This window comes from Mchenga conophoros, linkage group LG20 (genome assembly GCF_057382185.1).
Source record: "Mchenga conophoros isolate Kocher_MC1m ecotype Shallow Benthic linkage group LG20, M_conophoros_male_GT1.1, whole genome shotgun sequence".
NCBI classification, from domain to species: Eukaryota; Metazoa; Chordata; class Actinopteri; order Cichliformes; family Cichlidae; genus Mchenga; species Mchenga conophoros.
This window is the reverse complement of record NC_140545.1, coordinates 20356109-20372733: the sequence shown is the minus strand read 5'-3', so window position 1 is coordinate 20372733 and position 16625 is coordinate 20356109. Positions and strand designations below refer to the sequence as shown.

The window sequence follows — 16625 nt, the reverse complement described above, 5'->3', positions numbered from 1 at the left end:
AACAAAATATCCACAAAAACACATTAAAACTGTTTATTGTGTCTTCTAAGAAAACAAAGACAATATTTTAGGTATAAATGAGACAAAACAAAGTTGCACAAAATACATACAAAATAAATATAGAAATAAATAAATACAGAAAGAAAATACAAAAAAATACTTTAAATTACTGGACAAGACTGATTTCAGCTATCACTCTTAGGAGAGCTTAAGTTAAGTCTCAAGACTGTGGAAGAGATAATCAGGAATTCTCTGATTCTATAAGGAGAGCTGGACGTAGAAGGACTTCAACGCAGCAGAAGGACCAGTATCTGCTCCTTTGGTTGAGGAAAATGAGGAGGAGCACTGCCGGTGGCCTATAAAATGACATCCGTGTTTGTTTCCGATCAAACTGTAAAAAGCAATTTTACGAGGGTGACATGAGAATCTGACATCCTTCACACAGACCAGCACCATGTTATACTGTAATGATTGAGCGCTGCTTTCAAATTTCTATTATGCACATGCCTTCAAAAAGGTTTTCTTTCTTTGCAGTTGACAGAGAAAGACATTTTCTTTGGGTCGGTTAATAGTTTTCTGCAGGAATCTGAATGACTAGCCTAGCTGGTAAATAATACGTCTGTCATTCTTGGTCATTATTTCACAGTCTTCTGAGACAAACGCGCGCAACTTAAGAGCTAATTAATTACCTCTAAACCAGGATATTTCAGCATATTAACGACCCATTTCATCCAAAAGTGACACCTTTATTCATACCTCCACACTGTGCAGCACAAAGAAAACGGCATTCAATTTTTTCCTCAGATCTCACAGGTCCTATTACATTTGTCAGATAGTGAATTTAGGAATGCAGCTTTCAACAAAGGAGCGCAAAGAAGACATTTTATATTGAAAATACTGCGAGAATCTCATTTTCTGTCTTTGTAGCTTTACGCATTCCAGGAACCCTGATGAGCGCCTGAATCCGTGGTGTTCAGGTACGAAAACAATACAGTGCACTGCAACACATTGCAGGTGAAACATTGCCCCTGTCGTGTCAAATAACTCCCTGTTATAACATTGAAATTGCTATATTTGAAGTCGTGATTTAATCCACTTCTATAAGACAATATCCTGCAGCTGAAGTGAAAGCAGCGCTGTTATTACTGTCGTTTTTTCTTTTCTTTTTTCCATTTTGCATCTGAGCTGATTTGAACAGAAGGATGCGGCTTAGGACAACACGAGAGAAAGACAGGCCTCAGAGCGCTGTTATTTTTAGTGTCAGTGCTTAAGTGCTCATATCTACGCTAAGACTCTGTAAATTCACCCGCTTCTCTCCCTGCACAGCAGCTTGGACAGGTGAGGTTGCCTCACTGTACAGTTAATACTCCACTGAGGAGTGAGGCTGTATGCAAAATGCATGCTCTAGCAAGGCTAGATGAATGATTGATCTGGAAATGCTGAGATTTCAGCCTCTTCGTGGCTCTCATTCACCACTAGTTAAAGAGCTTACATCTGATTTATTAACAGACATCTCACCCACATATTGCATCTGAGTATCAGGCTGCATTTCCCCTTCTCTCATTCACACACACACACACACACCTTCATCTTGTGAAATCCCACTTCACATAAATATACTGCTGTCTATGTTTTTGCTGCCATCTGCTGTCCATTATGTGGACCGAGGAAAGGAACACCATCATGACCACAGAGGAAATTGGTTCAGCAGTTTATTTGCACTTTTATTAGTGTGTTTACAGTTCAGCCATACTTAGGAAATGAAAAAAAAAAAAAAAGAATATTGGCAAACATATATATATATAAAAGGTCTTATATATAGGCTACCTAGCAACACTGTATGGCCGTTGGATGGAGAATACAGTATGTCCGTTTGGCTGCTGTAATGTCTTTCTGCAAACAGACAGGGAACACCACGCTTTTTATTTCTCTGCTTTGTTCCTCTGGGTACAAATGGAGGAATGACGTCACTTATGGCATCAACCTTTAAATGATTATGGAGTGCTAACAAATAACAGCTGTAACAGTCTGTGTCTCCAAATGCCACCGTAGAGAACCAACGTAATATTGCTTTAACATTTAAATAACATTAATCCATTGTGTGTGTTTACGAAAATGGCGTGAAGTGACTGTAGCTTTTCCTCCTAATGGCTTATCAAGAAAACCTGAGTATATCAAAAAAGATAATTTCATAGAAAAATAACATCTCACAGTATCCATTCAACTTGGCTTCTGTTTTTTCCCCTTCAACAGAATATTTTAAAAAAAGAAAGAGAGCAAAAGAAAACGATGTGCTAATTTGTCACCTCAGATGCAACACCGAGCTCAGATTCTGCAGATTTATTTTTTTTAAAATATATTTTTGTGGGGCCTTTTTTTGGCATGACTTAAATTACTAAACAGCCCACACACTTCTAGTATGAGAGACCTCAGAGCAAAGGTTTTCACAGTAAGAAAAATCAGTGGTTAGGATAAAGTGGTTTATGTTACCAAGGCAACTGTACGTGGCACGATGGGCACAGCACTCTTTAGAATCTAGATAGTGGTTTTGTACTGACCCCACATACACAATATTTAACAGTACTTGAAATATGCACGCACCTGATGCATATTTTGGCATCTTTTGCTGACTTCTGAAGTAGGGTACGACACAGAGCATTCTAATCCACACCCAAGCAGCATAATACAAAACATTCATGTATAAATAGGACGGCTACAATATAGTTCTTAGTCTGTTTACATTTTTAGCCTTCACAAAAGCTAGTTCTCACATTATTTGTCATCACACAATAATAAATAATATGAATAGTTAGCTGTTGTTTGTAATATCTAGATATATACTGCATATATTCAAATGTTTAGACATATTATAATATATATATATATATTTCAATATAAATCCAGTTCCATTTAGTATAGTATTTACAGTGCTTTCTGTTGTCTACAGATATTTACAGAATATACCGTTGGCTTTTAAAAGGGATTTGCATTATCACAATCAAATATAGAACAAGATTACAAGTTGAGGCAACACAAAGAGGATGCTGTACAAACACTGACTCCTCTCAGGCCAGATAGATGCGGCGCAGTGGATATGGATTACTGATTGCATTATTATTGCTCAATATCTTCATGAGGTATAAGTGAATTTCTATGTTGTGTTTAAACAGTAGGGGATACTTAAAGGGACAGCTTGACTGAATATCAAATGTATTGTTTTTCCTCTGGCCTGCAGTGCTATTTATGCTGATAAATCAGCAGCAGTGTCTGTTTCCAGAATCCATAACAACAAATGCCTCAAGGCGCTGTAAGCTGAGATGCTCACAATACTAAGAAAGAAATCTGGTGATCCTCTATGAGCAAGCAGCTGGTGATGGTGGAAAGAAGTGAAAAAGTGCCTCCCATTCTACTTTTAGAAGAACCACAAGTAATCCTGCAATCTAACAGCGTAGTGCTTTGTTGGAATAAAATGATACTAAGAGGTTTTTAAGCCTGATTATTCAAGAATTTGAAACTACTTTTCTTCTACTGAACTACATCTACCATGCAAAAGAAAAATGTAGCTACCTAACACTAAAACTCAAGTGAAGGGGGATACAATTTAACATTTGCACTCTGTCACATGGACAAGCTTCTTGTTACAGGTAGATGCTCGCTCCTTCTACACAGTGATATGGTTGGTTAGTGCAGCACTGTAGAAAGAAAACATTTCCTACATGAAAACTGCTTACACCAACATTTTCTTTCTTAGTAGCTGGGTATCGATTTCTCAAAAGAGACCCTGCTGCTGAGTTTTTCAAAAACACGAGTGCCATTTAGTTCTATATATACATTTGAAAGAAGACCAACCAGAAATAGATATCACTAAAATAATCTAGATGGACAAAAAGCACTACAAACCGGAGGAAATAAATACCAAAATTGATTTTAGGGTGAACTGTCCCTTTGAGAGAGGACACTGCTAATGTAGTGCGAATCACTGGTAGGTGAGAAAAGACGAAAGTGCAACTTAAGTAGGGCAACAGTGCCGAAGGGGAGGGAAAAAAAAGACAATGACACTGTTGGGAGAGGGATAATCTTGTTTTGTTGGTGTCATTTACAAGTTAAAATATTAACAGCCAGAGACCAGCTGTAAAAAGGCACAAAGAATATGACTTCATACTACTTTAAATATCAAAGTGACTCAGAGGAAAAAAAGTTGGTAGTGGGGGTAGCTGCAGAAAACAAGTAGAGGTCTAACAGTGTGAATCTGACAGAATCTGTTACAATGGTTGCTCAGTTTCCTGTTAAAAGTCAAGAGAAATCATTTCTTCTTCCCCCACACCCTGTCCGCCTGCCTGTTCTCCTTCATGACCTGAGTCAGTCTCTGCTGGCTGGGCATGAACCAAGGACCTGGCTGTGTTGTGACCAAAGAAAGAGTTGAGATACTGGCAGCGGACACACTTCCGTCAGAGTGGCTGCCTTCAGAGTCTGACTCATCATCCCCCAACTGATCTATGGACAGTGTGGAAGCGAGGAAGGAGAAGGGCTTTCTCTGTGACTCCGGATCAATCACACCCACGCTTCGTAAAGGCCGCTTGACACTGCTGCTCTGTTCATCATTGTCCTCTTTTTCACACCGATTCAGCCCCGTGTCTTTACTTTTTCTGCTGTCATCACCCCAGGACCTCTCCCACTCAGTCTCTGGCTTCTCTTCTTTCCTCAGTTCTCTGTACTCTGCTGCCATACCCCAGTCGTCATCGCTCTCCTCCTCCCAGATTTCTTTGGGCCTGGGAAGCCTTTGGGTAAGACTTGGAATTGGTAAAATGACTTCCCTGTCACCGTCTTCGCTCTCACTTTCAAACGTTTCCACCACCTCCTTCCTCCTTTCTCCCACCCTCATCAGCTTGTCCCGATTCATAAACTCTTCTCTCTCTAACATCCTCTCCCTCTCTTCGCTCCTGCTTTTCCTCTCTCTGCTCCTGCCTTTTCCTCTTTTCCTTCCCCTCTCTGCCCTCGTTTCCGTGTCACTATCATCATAGTTCCTTAGGGCATCTCTAGGTAAACTCTGAGAAGCTTTTTCTCTCCTCCTCCTGTCCCTGGCTCTCCTCAACCTCTCTGTCTGATCAGACATGGGGCTTTGTAAACGCAAGCGTTGTCCTTCACCTGAGACATGTCTTCTTCTACTTCTCCTTCCCGTCCCTTTATCCCTCTCGCCTCCCCTTGACCTGCTTCTCCTCTTCTCTTGTGAACTGCGCCCCCTCCGTCCGGTGGAGTTTACTGCAGCCAAACCCTGCTTCTTGGGGTGATGCAGGAGGGGGGAGGAGGTGATTTGGTGCTCATGGCCTGGACAGACATTGTGTAGGGTTAGGGTGGTGGGCAGAGACAAAAGATATAGACTGAGCAGGCAGTTAAAGAGGAATGACAGCATCTATGGTAAAGAGAATTATGTAATCTGTTATTAAAGACTTCTGAAATCCAGAAAGGTGCCTTAGGTCAGCTTGTGTAATAACAGCTGCTTTTCTATTTTAGTGAAACTTTCATTAGCAATACAACACACTATGGTTATGCAATCAGGTCATTTTCTTTGTTTAACTGTTCAGTGTATGGACAGATTACAAGCTGTCCAATTACTGCTTCAGCATAGGTTTGAGAGACATAAAGCATAATGTTGTACTCTGCTACAATGTTAATTGCTAATCAAGTCCAAGTACTGTCGTTTACTTAATGAAGACAGCGATGCTGGTTTGGTAGAGAGATGTAGAGAGACAGAAAATGGGAGAACTAACAGGAACCATTACCAACCGCGTATTCTCTGTCCGTCCAATGACATAGAAGCAAGGCTCGCCTAGCTTGGAGTTGGTCATGCATAGAGACAAGCTGGAGAGCTCCACTGAGAGAAAGAGAGAGAAAGGGCATGGAAAGGAAACAAAGGAGTGGAGCAGAAAGAAGAGCAGTGTTTGGAAGAAAAACCAACACAGACAAATGAGAAATGTGGTGTGGGAGTGTTAAAAGCAAACAAGGTCAAATGAAACACAGATGTGATGGGTTAAAAGGTGGGAAACACCAGAAGAGAAAATGTTAAAAAAGTAGAGAGCATTTTAGTTAGAATCAGTCCCATAGAAAAACAGGAAACACACCCATAGCAGACATATAACATGCAAAAGCTATGAGGTTGCCCATGTTTCACTCTCAAATTTCTCTTTTGCTATCATGTATTGCCACTCTTAAAATTAAAATGTTCCCAGCTGCCTTACCATAATCAGGCACATAGCCATTTCCTCTCTTGAGGACCAGGTGGATGCGGTGGCCTCCTCTGCGGATCTGCTCGACAGCCTGGCTGTGGGTCATCCCGGCTGTACTGTTCCCATTTATCTCCACAAGCTGATCGCTCACCTGTAGCCACACACATTTCACCGCTTTACAAACTGGAGCTCAATCATTTTAATCACCAGAGTCTGAAATTTTTAGCCTTTATTTGCAACTATTAAATGTTAATGTTAAATGTTTCTCATATAATAATTTCGTAATTCCATTGATAAATACTTAAAAGTCATCCATCCATTCTTTTCCACTTATCCTCATTACAGTCGCCGGGGGGATGGAGCCTAACCCACCTACCATAGGATGAGAGGTGGGGTACACACTGCATGTCTTTGGACTGCGGGAAGAAGCCAGAGTATCCAGAGAGAACCCACCCAGACATGGGGAGAACATGCAAACTCTTTTAGTCATATAGACTTTAATGTCAAGGCTTCCCCTTCAGACTTCTCAGGAAATATCATCCAAACACATTTTAGCTAACAGAAAAGATTACACGCACATGTTTTATATGGTTTCTATTTAGAAGTATGTAGTAGGAATAATAGTTTAACTGGTTCTGAGTGATATGGGCTGGAAGTATCTGTGAGGCTGTTATGAATAGGAGTGGCAGGCAGGCAGGTACTTTTGGCTGCTTCTCTTCTCTCTTTAGTTTTGCCACATATTTACCTTTTACAGATTTTACACCACAAGCCTCCCTGAGCTTTTGAACCAGGAGAGCTTTTCACATTTTTAGGCGAATCTGAGAGTTACTACACTATGGAAACACAATAAGTAGCTCAAAATTTTAAAAACAAACAAAGAACCTTCATTTTTCAATTTTCGAATGTACAGAATTACAGTTTACAAAATTGACTGTCAATGGAGAATAAATCTCAACAAGACTGAGTGAGAAAATCTTTCATCGCAGGCTTGTGTTATTACAGGTTTGATTACAGGTTTGCAGATCTGGAAATTGGCCACAGTCTTTGCAATGTTTACTTGGGAATGGCTGCTGTACTAGCAAAGCAAAGTTGCTTAATTTATTTCATCTTCTAGCACAGGATACACTGGATCATCCTTTCTGAAAGAAAAACAGATAATTCTGTCCTACAATTAAATAAAAAAAATAACCTGAAAGTTCTTTTCTTTATAATCTTCACCTTCACTTTGCAAAAATGTTGGTCGTTGCGTGACAGCGTTTTGATGACCGCTGAGCTGATTAATTCAATCAGCTCGATGTGCACAGCTCTGGTTGACATCTAGGTAACGAGTACTGTCCAATGCTTGCTGTCAGCACTCCCACCTCTCGGAGAACATGTACATTAATAATTGTCCAGGATTTAAACACATTGATGCCATCCTCTAGTCTTCTCCCACGTAACTTGCGACAAATAACAGACTTGCGAATAACAGAGGACATTTCTGCCAAAAACCCAGCATCCAGCTGCTTGGACTGCTGCCTCCTTACTGAGATACTTTGTCATAATAGAATCTCACAAGCAGTGTGGCATTGTGATGTGTGGGACGATCAGAGTATGTTCACTTGAGAGGTCTGCAAACGATACACGAAATGCGAAGGATTTTGCTTCTTGAACAGGCTTTGCTTGTTAAACATCTTTCCCTCCTCGAGATGTCTGAACTCTTTAAAGACATGTTACACAGATGGAATAATCACAACTTTCTTGCGAGAGCTCAGTTGTGGTTGACATCTGTTTGAAACATTTCCAGCCTCTGCATTTTGCACTGTGAGAATTTTCCTTAATGATGCTGACATGAATCAGCCTGGCTGAAGCATTGCAGAGCTTCCTCTAGTTTGAGAATAGCTCAAAGCAGAGCCTAATTGAGCCTCTGTGGTTCTGGACCCAGGGCTGGGAGTTCAAGTTGGATTTTAGCATCTGAAAGGCTTCTATTAGCTCTTCAGTATTTGATGCCACCCAGTGTAGCCCCAAATTGGATTTAGCAAACATCTGTGTAATTCTTTTCAGGAAGCATATTGCTTTTGACAGTGAAGAAAAGAGAAATGACTGTGAGCACAGATACCTGTTGTTGCTCAGTGTTTGAGAGAATGGCAAAGTTGAACTGGCACCACCCTTGGAGGAAGGGAAGGGACTAGATTTGAACATTTTGTTGGATGTTTTTCAGAGGTTTCAAAAAGATACCATAGCCATCAATGGAAATATGCAAGAAGGTGTTTTATTGTTTAGTAGCCAGAGAAGACCACAGAGACCATTTTCGTTATGTGCGGTATGAGGACAGAGACTCCAACAAAACTGTGGGGGAGTAGAGGAAGAAAAATACACATGTTTACACTGCTTTTGCCATGTAGTGCGTCAGACATGACACAGAGAAGGGTGAGGAAAAACGTGGCTCTTTTTCAACATAGGAGACTCAAATCAACAATGTTCAGTTTGGGCTAATTTAGCAGCCTTTTATAAGTAAAAACTGATTCTTTAAGCACTATGGTTGTCTTTTACTAATTTCTCACTTAGGAAAAATATGAAAAATGTGAATTCCCCTTCACATTTTTCCTTGACCTTGAGGTCAGGGAAGAGTGTTTCGACGTGGATTATTAAACCACAACCCCGACTACACAACTCTGTAGATTTTGCTGAAAAAAATAAAAGCAAAACTCAAAGAACTTCAATGCATTCATTATATATTGTGTAAACAAGCTGAAATGCACATAGGAAACAGACTCACCTGCATTTTTTGGCTCCGTGATGCAGGCCCTCCCTCCATCAGTCCCAGAACGTAGAGGCCCATGTTGTACTCACTTCCTCCTCGGAGGCTGAAGCCGAATCCTGAGGGGCCGCGATCCAGATCCACACTGTAATACCTGGAGTCCCGCTGGGACACACAGATAAAGAAGTTTAGGTTAATATTATACACTGGCAGTTAATAACAGCCACAATCGATGTAGGAATTTCAGTGCCTGTTAGGTACACGTGATTGAATGTGCTTCCCTCACCTTTGGACGTGACCTCTGTCCCTTTCGGTTTCTGTGACCAGAGTCATAGTCAGCAGTTTCTGGAAGGTTTGCAGAGTCTGCAAATGATAGTGATTAAGGTCTGATTGTGAAATAAAAGCCAAGCTTTGCACTGTGGCATATGTGTATGTTTGGATGCTTATGTGAATGCCTACAGGTGCTGGAACGCGGGACAATGGTAAGACGTAGAGTATTTCCTGCCCGGCGAAGTATCTGAGCGAGCTCCCGATGAGGCAGAGTCACCACCGAGCGTCCCTCTACAGCCTCTAAACGATCCCCGGGCCGGATCTGACCGCTCTTTGCCGCAGGACTGCCACGACGGACCGTCACAAACCGGTGGGGCAGAAGAGAAGCAGCTGAAATAGGACAGAATAAAACAGTTATTAGCGCATTAAAGTAGATGAGGCTGGAACACGAGATTCCATCAGGCCTAAAAAGTTTCCTCTTAACTGAAGGCTGAGAGTAATAAGTGGAGTCATAAGTAGATAATTATAAAAACAGGAAGCTTTAGCTCATCAGCGCATGTGCCAGAAATCCTAAAACAAGCTATAATTTAGCTTTGGATCATTCTTGACAGGCTATTTTATGAATTACTTCCTCAAAGGAGCCTACCTAGTCGCTCCTTTCCCCACTATCTCCTTGAAACACTCTCCTCTTCTCCCTCATATTCCCATCTATCAACCTACCTCTCTAACCACTGACACGCCGCAAACAGTTTTTCAGCTGTCCAACAATGCATCTTCCCCCTCAAGAATAAACTGTCATGGAACGCAATCTTTCCGGCAATACTTTTTTCCAACCCTAATCTGTCAAACCGCACATAACAACAAACTTTAGATCTTTAGATATCTGTTTACCCAGCACCAGTGATTCTTATGCTCAGCACATCTAAGATCCCCCTCAAACTGTAGCTTGTGTGCATTAGTATGCCACCGGCTTAGATAACACACACAGCAGTACTTTTATTTTTCGTGCAAGCACCATCGAATATTTTTCTCCTCGATGTGGGAAAACGACTCTTCTCACCCTCATCAGCTATAAGACACAGTGTGAAACTGAGGTTACAGATAATACACAAGTGTGTTGTGGAAGGCGAGGACCGGACCGTTAGCTTCATGTATAATGAACTCCATTTGTCTTATTGTCTGTATGAAGAGATCACGTGCAATTAAGCTAAAATGGTCAGAATCTGAGGCTGATGAGAAAAATATTCAGCAGCCTAACAATAAATTTGCTTCCTTTAATCTCCTGCACCAACTAAAAAGCTTAAATATTTTTAGCTGGACAGCTGTTTCTGTCTGCTGTATCTCTTATTTCTCTTTTTGTGTTTTAATAAACTCCCTATTAGGCTTTCCCTGACCCCACTTTGAGGGAATGCGGAGCTTTAGTGGCAGCTGGCCCTTCTAGAGTCTTGCCAGTGGCCTTATGTAACCCATCAGGCAGCATAAACATTTTGAAACTGTTATTCAGCTGAGGTACATGACGCTCAATTCTGCCCATGTCCCTCTGGTACCGAAATAGCATGTTTAGAGTGATTTAAAGAGCAAAATGAAATGCTTCGTTAACAGATTAAAATTGTATTCTTGGGGGTAGGAGTATGTCGTATGAGATGAGGAGCATGTCACATTGGAATCATGATTCAGTTACAAGGTTCAGCCTATAAATCAGAGCCCAGAGACACGAGTCCAATCTGGGCCTAATCTGGGTGACCCAGGCGGAAACAGCAATCAGGTCAAATCAAAGCCAAGGCAGCTTTGCAAATAGTCTTCTTATCATGCATAATACATCAACAGTGGCTAAACACATGAATACACATGCAACAGCGATGCTCACACGCACACGGCAGCATTGTAGAAATGCACAGACACATGTTAAGAATCTCATACACACACACAGACACACAGTGACTCACATGCAAAAAGATGAGGACAGATGCACTCAGCCACAAATGCACAAACAGACACACAAGCTACACACACATGCATCTGAACGGACTGCATTATATCGTAGTGTCTTTTCCTCTGGCTCTCCATGTTCTCCTGTCCACAGTAATCCCACTGCGGTATGCCCAGCAGCCAGCCAACCTCTGACGTGCTGCACTGATTACCGCTCAGGAGTCGAGCAGCCCCCCTCTTCCGTAAAAAACCCTCTCTGGACCCCAGATGAGGCGGCGAGCGTGGACATCGCTACAGCAGCCTGCGGATGTATACTACATGTTGTACACCGGGGGGAGAGAGGAGTGCTGGCTTTCAGCAGGATCACTCACATGGTAGTGTCTCTGCCAGTTAGTTAATGCTGAACATCACCGCTACAATCGAACTACCATTAGAGCTGGGACTAATCGCCTTTTCCCACAAATGCTCATTATGTCTTGTGCCGTTTTACACCTGACTGGGCTTAAAATAACAACAAGATTTCCTTTCATCAGCTGTTGCTTCAATCACAAAGGCTGCATCATCATAACTGCAAAATCAACCATACAACGCATCTCTTGCAGCATCCTTTTGATCAAGCATCTGACACCTCGAACGTGTGAGCATGTGGTTCGAACTTTCACACCGTCAACACATCTGGCTGAGCAAACTTTAGAGAACAGAACGCAGTATTTAACACTACTACCTCACCTACAAAGCTGAATGTGAAACACTGCACCAAACCAAGACCAACCTCATTTCTGCCAAACACACAAGAAGAAGTGGAGCAAATAATTACGTTTGGACTCCTTCACAGTTCTCAAAGCAGACTGTAGTCTCTCCAGCATGGCTCTCTGATTCGCATGCACAGGAAAACAAACAAAAGGATAAAAGAAAAAAAAAATCTGTGTCAAGCAGATTCACATGCAGCGGTCGACAGGAGCGAAAACACAGGTTTGCTGTCGCTTCTGTTGCTCCTCGGCGAGGGAAACATTCAGTGTAGCATTTGTAGAGTGATGGAGAGAGCGGGAGGTACGGAGCGATAGATACAGAGAGACGGAGAGAGAGTTTTAATCTTTTGAAAAACCCGACTGGACGCTTTTACTGCAGAGCAAAAGGGGTGTGAGAGAGAGAGGGAGAGTGGGCAGGAGCTTATGAGTGAGAGTGAGAGAGGAAGAGAAAGCCAGAGATGGGAATAGAAAATTATTAAGAAAAAAAAAAAAAAAGAGGAAAAGAGAGACAGGAGTGGCATGACAAGGGTGAAATGAAGGGGAGAATGAGGACATGATGGAGATGGAGGCTTACAAGAGTGGACAGACTTTGTACTGCAGGGACAGGTGCACCTACAACCTTAATCTCACCATGAAAACACAAATGTGTGCTCGCTTGGGCCATAAAGCAAATTGAACTGCATCAAAGTGGAACAGAGCAGCTAATGCAAGACATGTAAAGGTGAGAGGGTAATACATCACTGGGATGCTGCGGCTAACCTGCTATTCATAAGCAATACACTAAAAGCTAATAAGGGGCAGGATGTGTTCACTTCCCAGACAGAACTGAAACGATGCAGCATTGTCCTGTAAGATCAAAGATACGAGACTACTTTTCTTAATTCAAGCTTGAATATTCAATTCAAAAGATTGCAGACGTAAAAAATAAATAAATAAATAAATCTATTCTTAAATCATTTTTGGAAATGAATGAAAGATGGGGCTGCCACATAAACTTTGTGATCTTTTAGCAAAGCAGTTCAAGCAGTTTGAACTTACAGTATTTTTTAGAGGATAAAAGGATACGATCCATTAACAATATAAAATGCACTGTATGCTGGTGGTTTGCACGGTCAGCTAACAGCACATGTGTCAAACTCGAGGCCTGTAGAAAACCAGGTTAGACTCAATTAATTTTGGCCCATGCAGCTCTAGCTGTGATATGCCAGCTTAACAACTTAAACAATTTCATCTGCAAGAATGCAATCTCTGTTTTGTAAAAGTATAGTTTGTCCTCAAAATGGACATGAAATTATTACATTTTTCTGTGCAACCTGTTTCACTCGCTTGCTTTGCTGTATGACATTATGTAAACTACACGACCATTTCTTTTCTAAAATTACATTTCCCTGTGACAAAGTGGTCAGGCATGAACTCATTTACCACTTGTCCCTTAACCACATTGATAATTTATTCCTTGTTATTTTACAGTCAACCATAATGCTTTAATTTAGACATTGCTAGTGTAACTTTGCTTAACATACTATCCCGGGTTTGTTTGTGGTAGCAGTAGTTACATCCATCACATCCATGCATGCATCCATGTTTTTTAAAGCAAATACTATTAACCATCAGGTCATTTGAATTTTCTCCTGTTCACAGGCAAATGTCTGGTAAATGATGTTTTTTTATGTTGCTTTGGTTATACTTACCATGTTTGTCCATTTATTCAGGTCCTATATTTAAACCAGGTGTGTGGGAAGGGCCGCCCCAGTACTTCCTGTTTATATAGGGTCACGAGGTCATTGATTGGATCACTGGGTGTAACCAAGTGAAGGTTTTTTAATTTGTATAGCATTGTTTATTTTCTTTAAAGTAGCCTTTTGAGTTGTACTGTATGCAGTGTTTTACTTTTCAAACCATTTAGCAGAGTAAATGAGTTTGTCAGTTTCATGCGTAATCTTATTCCTGTTCTTTGTTTAGACTCGTATTGTTCGGTCCGACCTATTTTTTTCTCAATGGTAGAGACTAATGAGGTTCAGGTGTGTGTAAAGTCCTATATACAGCAAATGGGATTTTTGCCTACCAGGATGGTTGTTTTATGGTAGAATGGAGATGCCAGAAATAAAGTACACTTAAAAGAAACTTGACTAGTATGCTGATGCTGTCCACTTCTCACCTTCCTTGCTGTTTATGTTACCACACAGTGGTTATGTTCAGGCCTGTACAACAGGCTTTTGTGAGTTAGCTGTATGGTTGTCTATATTTTTTAAATTTTTGTTGACTGGCTGAGGGGGTTTATGCCTACAAATCTATACAAGATAGTTTCCAATTAAAATAAATAAATAAACAGGACATGCACTTTCCAATAAATAAAAGGAATGTGATTCCTTCTCTGGTAAATTCATCCCACAGTCCAAGAAAGTGCAAGAAACAACCTGTCCAAGGAGTCCAGTGTGAGATGGGATAGTAGATTGAAACATTTAAGATTATATACAATTACTTGTTTCAACTCTCACAAAATAAAAAAAATAAAAATATTGAGTTTATTTTGTCAAATAGTATGAAAGAAAGGATAAATTAGGCTATGCCTTAGGGTGGTCCTGCAACGGGAATAATGAGTTGCTAGCCCAGAACCCTAGATAAACATTTAAACATTTAAAATAAAAAACCCAAATGAGTGAATGAATCTAAAGCACAGCTGTGCACCTGACAAATGGTAAGCAACTTCCTGCTTCCAAGCCAAAAGTGCACTTCATGATGAAGCAGTCACTTGAAAATAGAGGAGGTCAAAACCAGTTTTCTTTACAACCCAAATAAAACCAACCTGGAAGCCTTTAAAAGAGAAAGGTTCATTGTGCATCATGACTCATCCAGTGGCATGTGGCCATGGTGACCACTTTTTAATCTGTAATTACCTAATGGTCTTCCTGTCCACAAGGGCGTCCAAATGAGACCCGTTTTAGTGGGCATCTCACCAAATCGCTTTACCCAGCCAGAAAAGTTCAACTAATGTTGCATAATGTCCATCCAATTCTGTTTCTTTGGATTTAAAAAAATACTGTGTCGCTCATCAAAACAAGTTAAAAGCTTTACTATCTCTAAAAGATTTAACCTGATGAAAGTGTCATGATAAGTCACAAGTTGAATCTTACCTTTCCCATTCTCCACGTCCTGTGAGGCAATCACAAAGCCAAAGCCTTCTCCTGGCTTTCTCCTCAGCTCCACTTCAATTCCTCGATGCCGCCGAGTTCGTTCACCGCTCTGCTTCTCCAGCACTGGAACGCCGGCAGCTTCATCCTCCAGGCCCGTGTTAATCCAGTCTTTGGGCTCCATAGTGAGGGTTACTGGAATGGACTCCAAGAAACTCGTGCTCTGGATTAGTGAGGAACGTGCTGGAGAGGGAGGTGTGCCGACAGAGGTCCGGGGCACTTGCAGTGCTTCTGGGAGCACAGAGGAATTGTCAGGTGGAGGAGGGGGACGGAGCAGAGGTGGAGGGAGTCTCCGGATAGTTCCAGGGGAGACAGCTGAATGATAGACTCCTGATAAGGAGAGTGAGAGAATAAAACCGAAACAAATAAAAACAAAGAGAATACATTTTGTTAACGATTCACTAAAAAGTAGAGCTTCTTATTTTATTAATTACTGGAGACACCACATATAACAAAAAAGGGGCTTTTTAAAAATTTTTAATAGCCCTAGAGGATAGTTTGTCCAGCAAAGTGCACTGAAACACCACCGTTATGCTCAATGTGATGCAGCAAATGTTACAGAGTAGCATCGCTGCTGAGTAGGCATTTTAGGGAATAAAGGAAAATCTACACATTAATCAGCAAATAATTTCCTCGTCAGTATGACTTCAAAATAAGCTTGTTCCTGACAAATGATCGTGTCATTCATGTTCATCATGTCTGTTAGCAAATAGGCAGCTAATTTGCCAGTAGAGAGGCAATTATTCCCAACTATTCCACTGGTACAATTGAGTTATTTCATTTCAACAGTATGTAGGGTATTGGAAAAAGAATGAAACAACTATTGTGGGGAAATGATCTAATCTAAAAAACCGAGTCTACCTGCAGGTCTGAACAGAAAATTTGGGTAAGCAGTGAAAATGGACGGAAAAAGTGAATGCATAAATGGTTAAAGCAGATATTAACAGGACAAGTGGAATTTATAGTTATAAGACAACTGTCTTATAACTATAAATCATAAATGGTGAGTTAAAGTAAAACTTTTGAACATGCCAGGTGGTAAAAATGAACGTTCTTGAGACCTGACAGAGCTACAGAGGAATGTCAGGAGGGAGAGGCTGAGAACCGCTGATAGAGCAGATTGCAAAGTAAACATCAGAACAACAGCTGCTCAATCTGAATTCCACAAAACCAACAAACATTTTAATTGGTTGGTCAGATGCAAAGGTGGAACTTTAAAAAGTTCCCATCTTTTATTCTACTGCAACGAACATGCACATTATGTATGCACATTACTAAGCTGGCAAAGCAGTTTTTTGGTTCTAGTTCTTATGCAAGTCAGGGTTGCAGGAGAGCTCAACCTTATTAAAAAAAAAATCACTGAATATCAAATGATTGTGAATTATTTACCTCCTCTGTAAACCAGTAAGATGACTTCTCCCCGTTTGGCGTGCTCCTGGATAATTGTTTGTACCTGAGAACAAACATTAAAAGTATTAAGTTCTGAAATTGTTTCAAAATTTTTAATCATGCAAAGTCATTT

General features: G+C 40.9%; 1 protein-coding gene across 3 annotated transcripts in view; it reads right to left on the bottom strand.

Moving 5' to 3' along the window:
- Positions 1–1698: 1698 nt before the first annotated feature.
- The window catches only part of magixb (MAGI family member, X-linked b), a 50019-nt gene continuing 35092 nt past the window's right edge, over positions 1699–16625 (bottom strand). For 2 of the 3 annotated variants that reach the window (XM_085258832.1, XM_085258831.1), the window contains exons 11-17: positions 16493–16556; positions 15047–15433; positions 9424–9624; positions 9251–9327; positions 8983–9129; positions 6237–6375; positions 1699–5325 (exon numbers count right to left, since the gene is read on the bottom strand). In XM_085258832.1, the coding sequence (XP_085114958.1) occupies positions 4304–5325; positions 6237–6375; positions 8983–9129; positions 9251–9327; positions 9424–9624; positions 15047–15433; positions 16493–16556 (2037 nt within the window). In that variant the 3' untranslated portion in view covers positions 1699–4303. Of the gene's footprint in view, positions 5326–5768; positions 5873–6236; positions 6376–8982; positions 9130–9250; positions 9328–9423; positions 9625–15046; positions 15434–16492; positions 16557–16625 lie in introns of all 3 variants that reach the window. The other variant, XM_085258833.1, reaches the window with a different exon arrangement.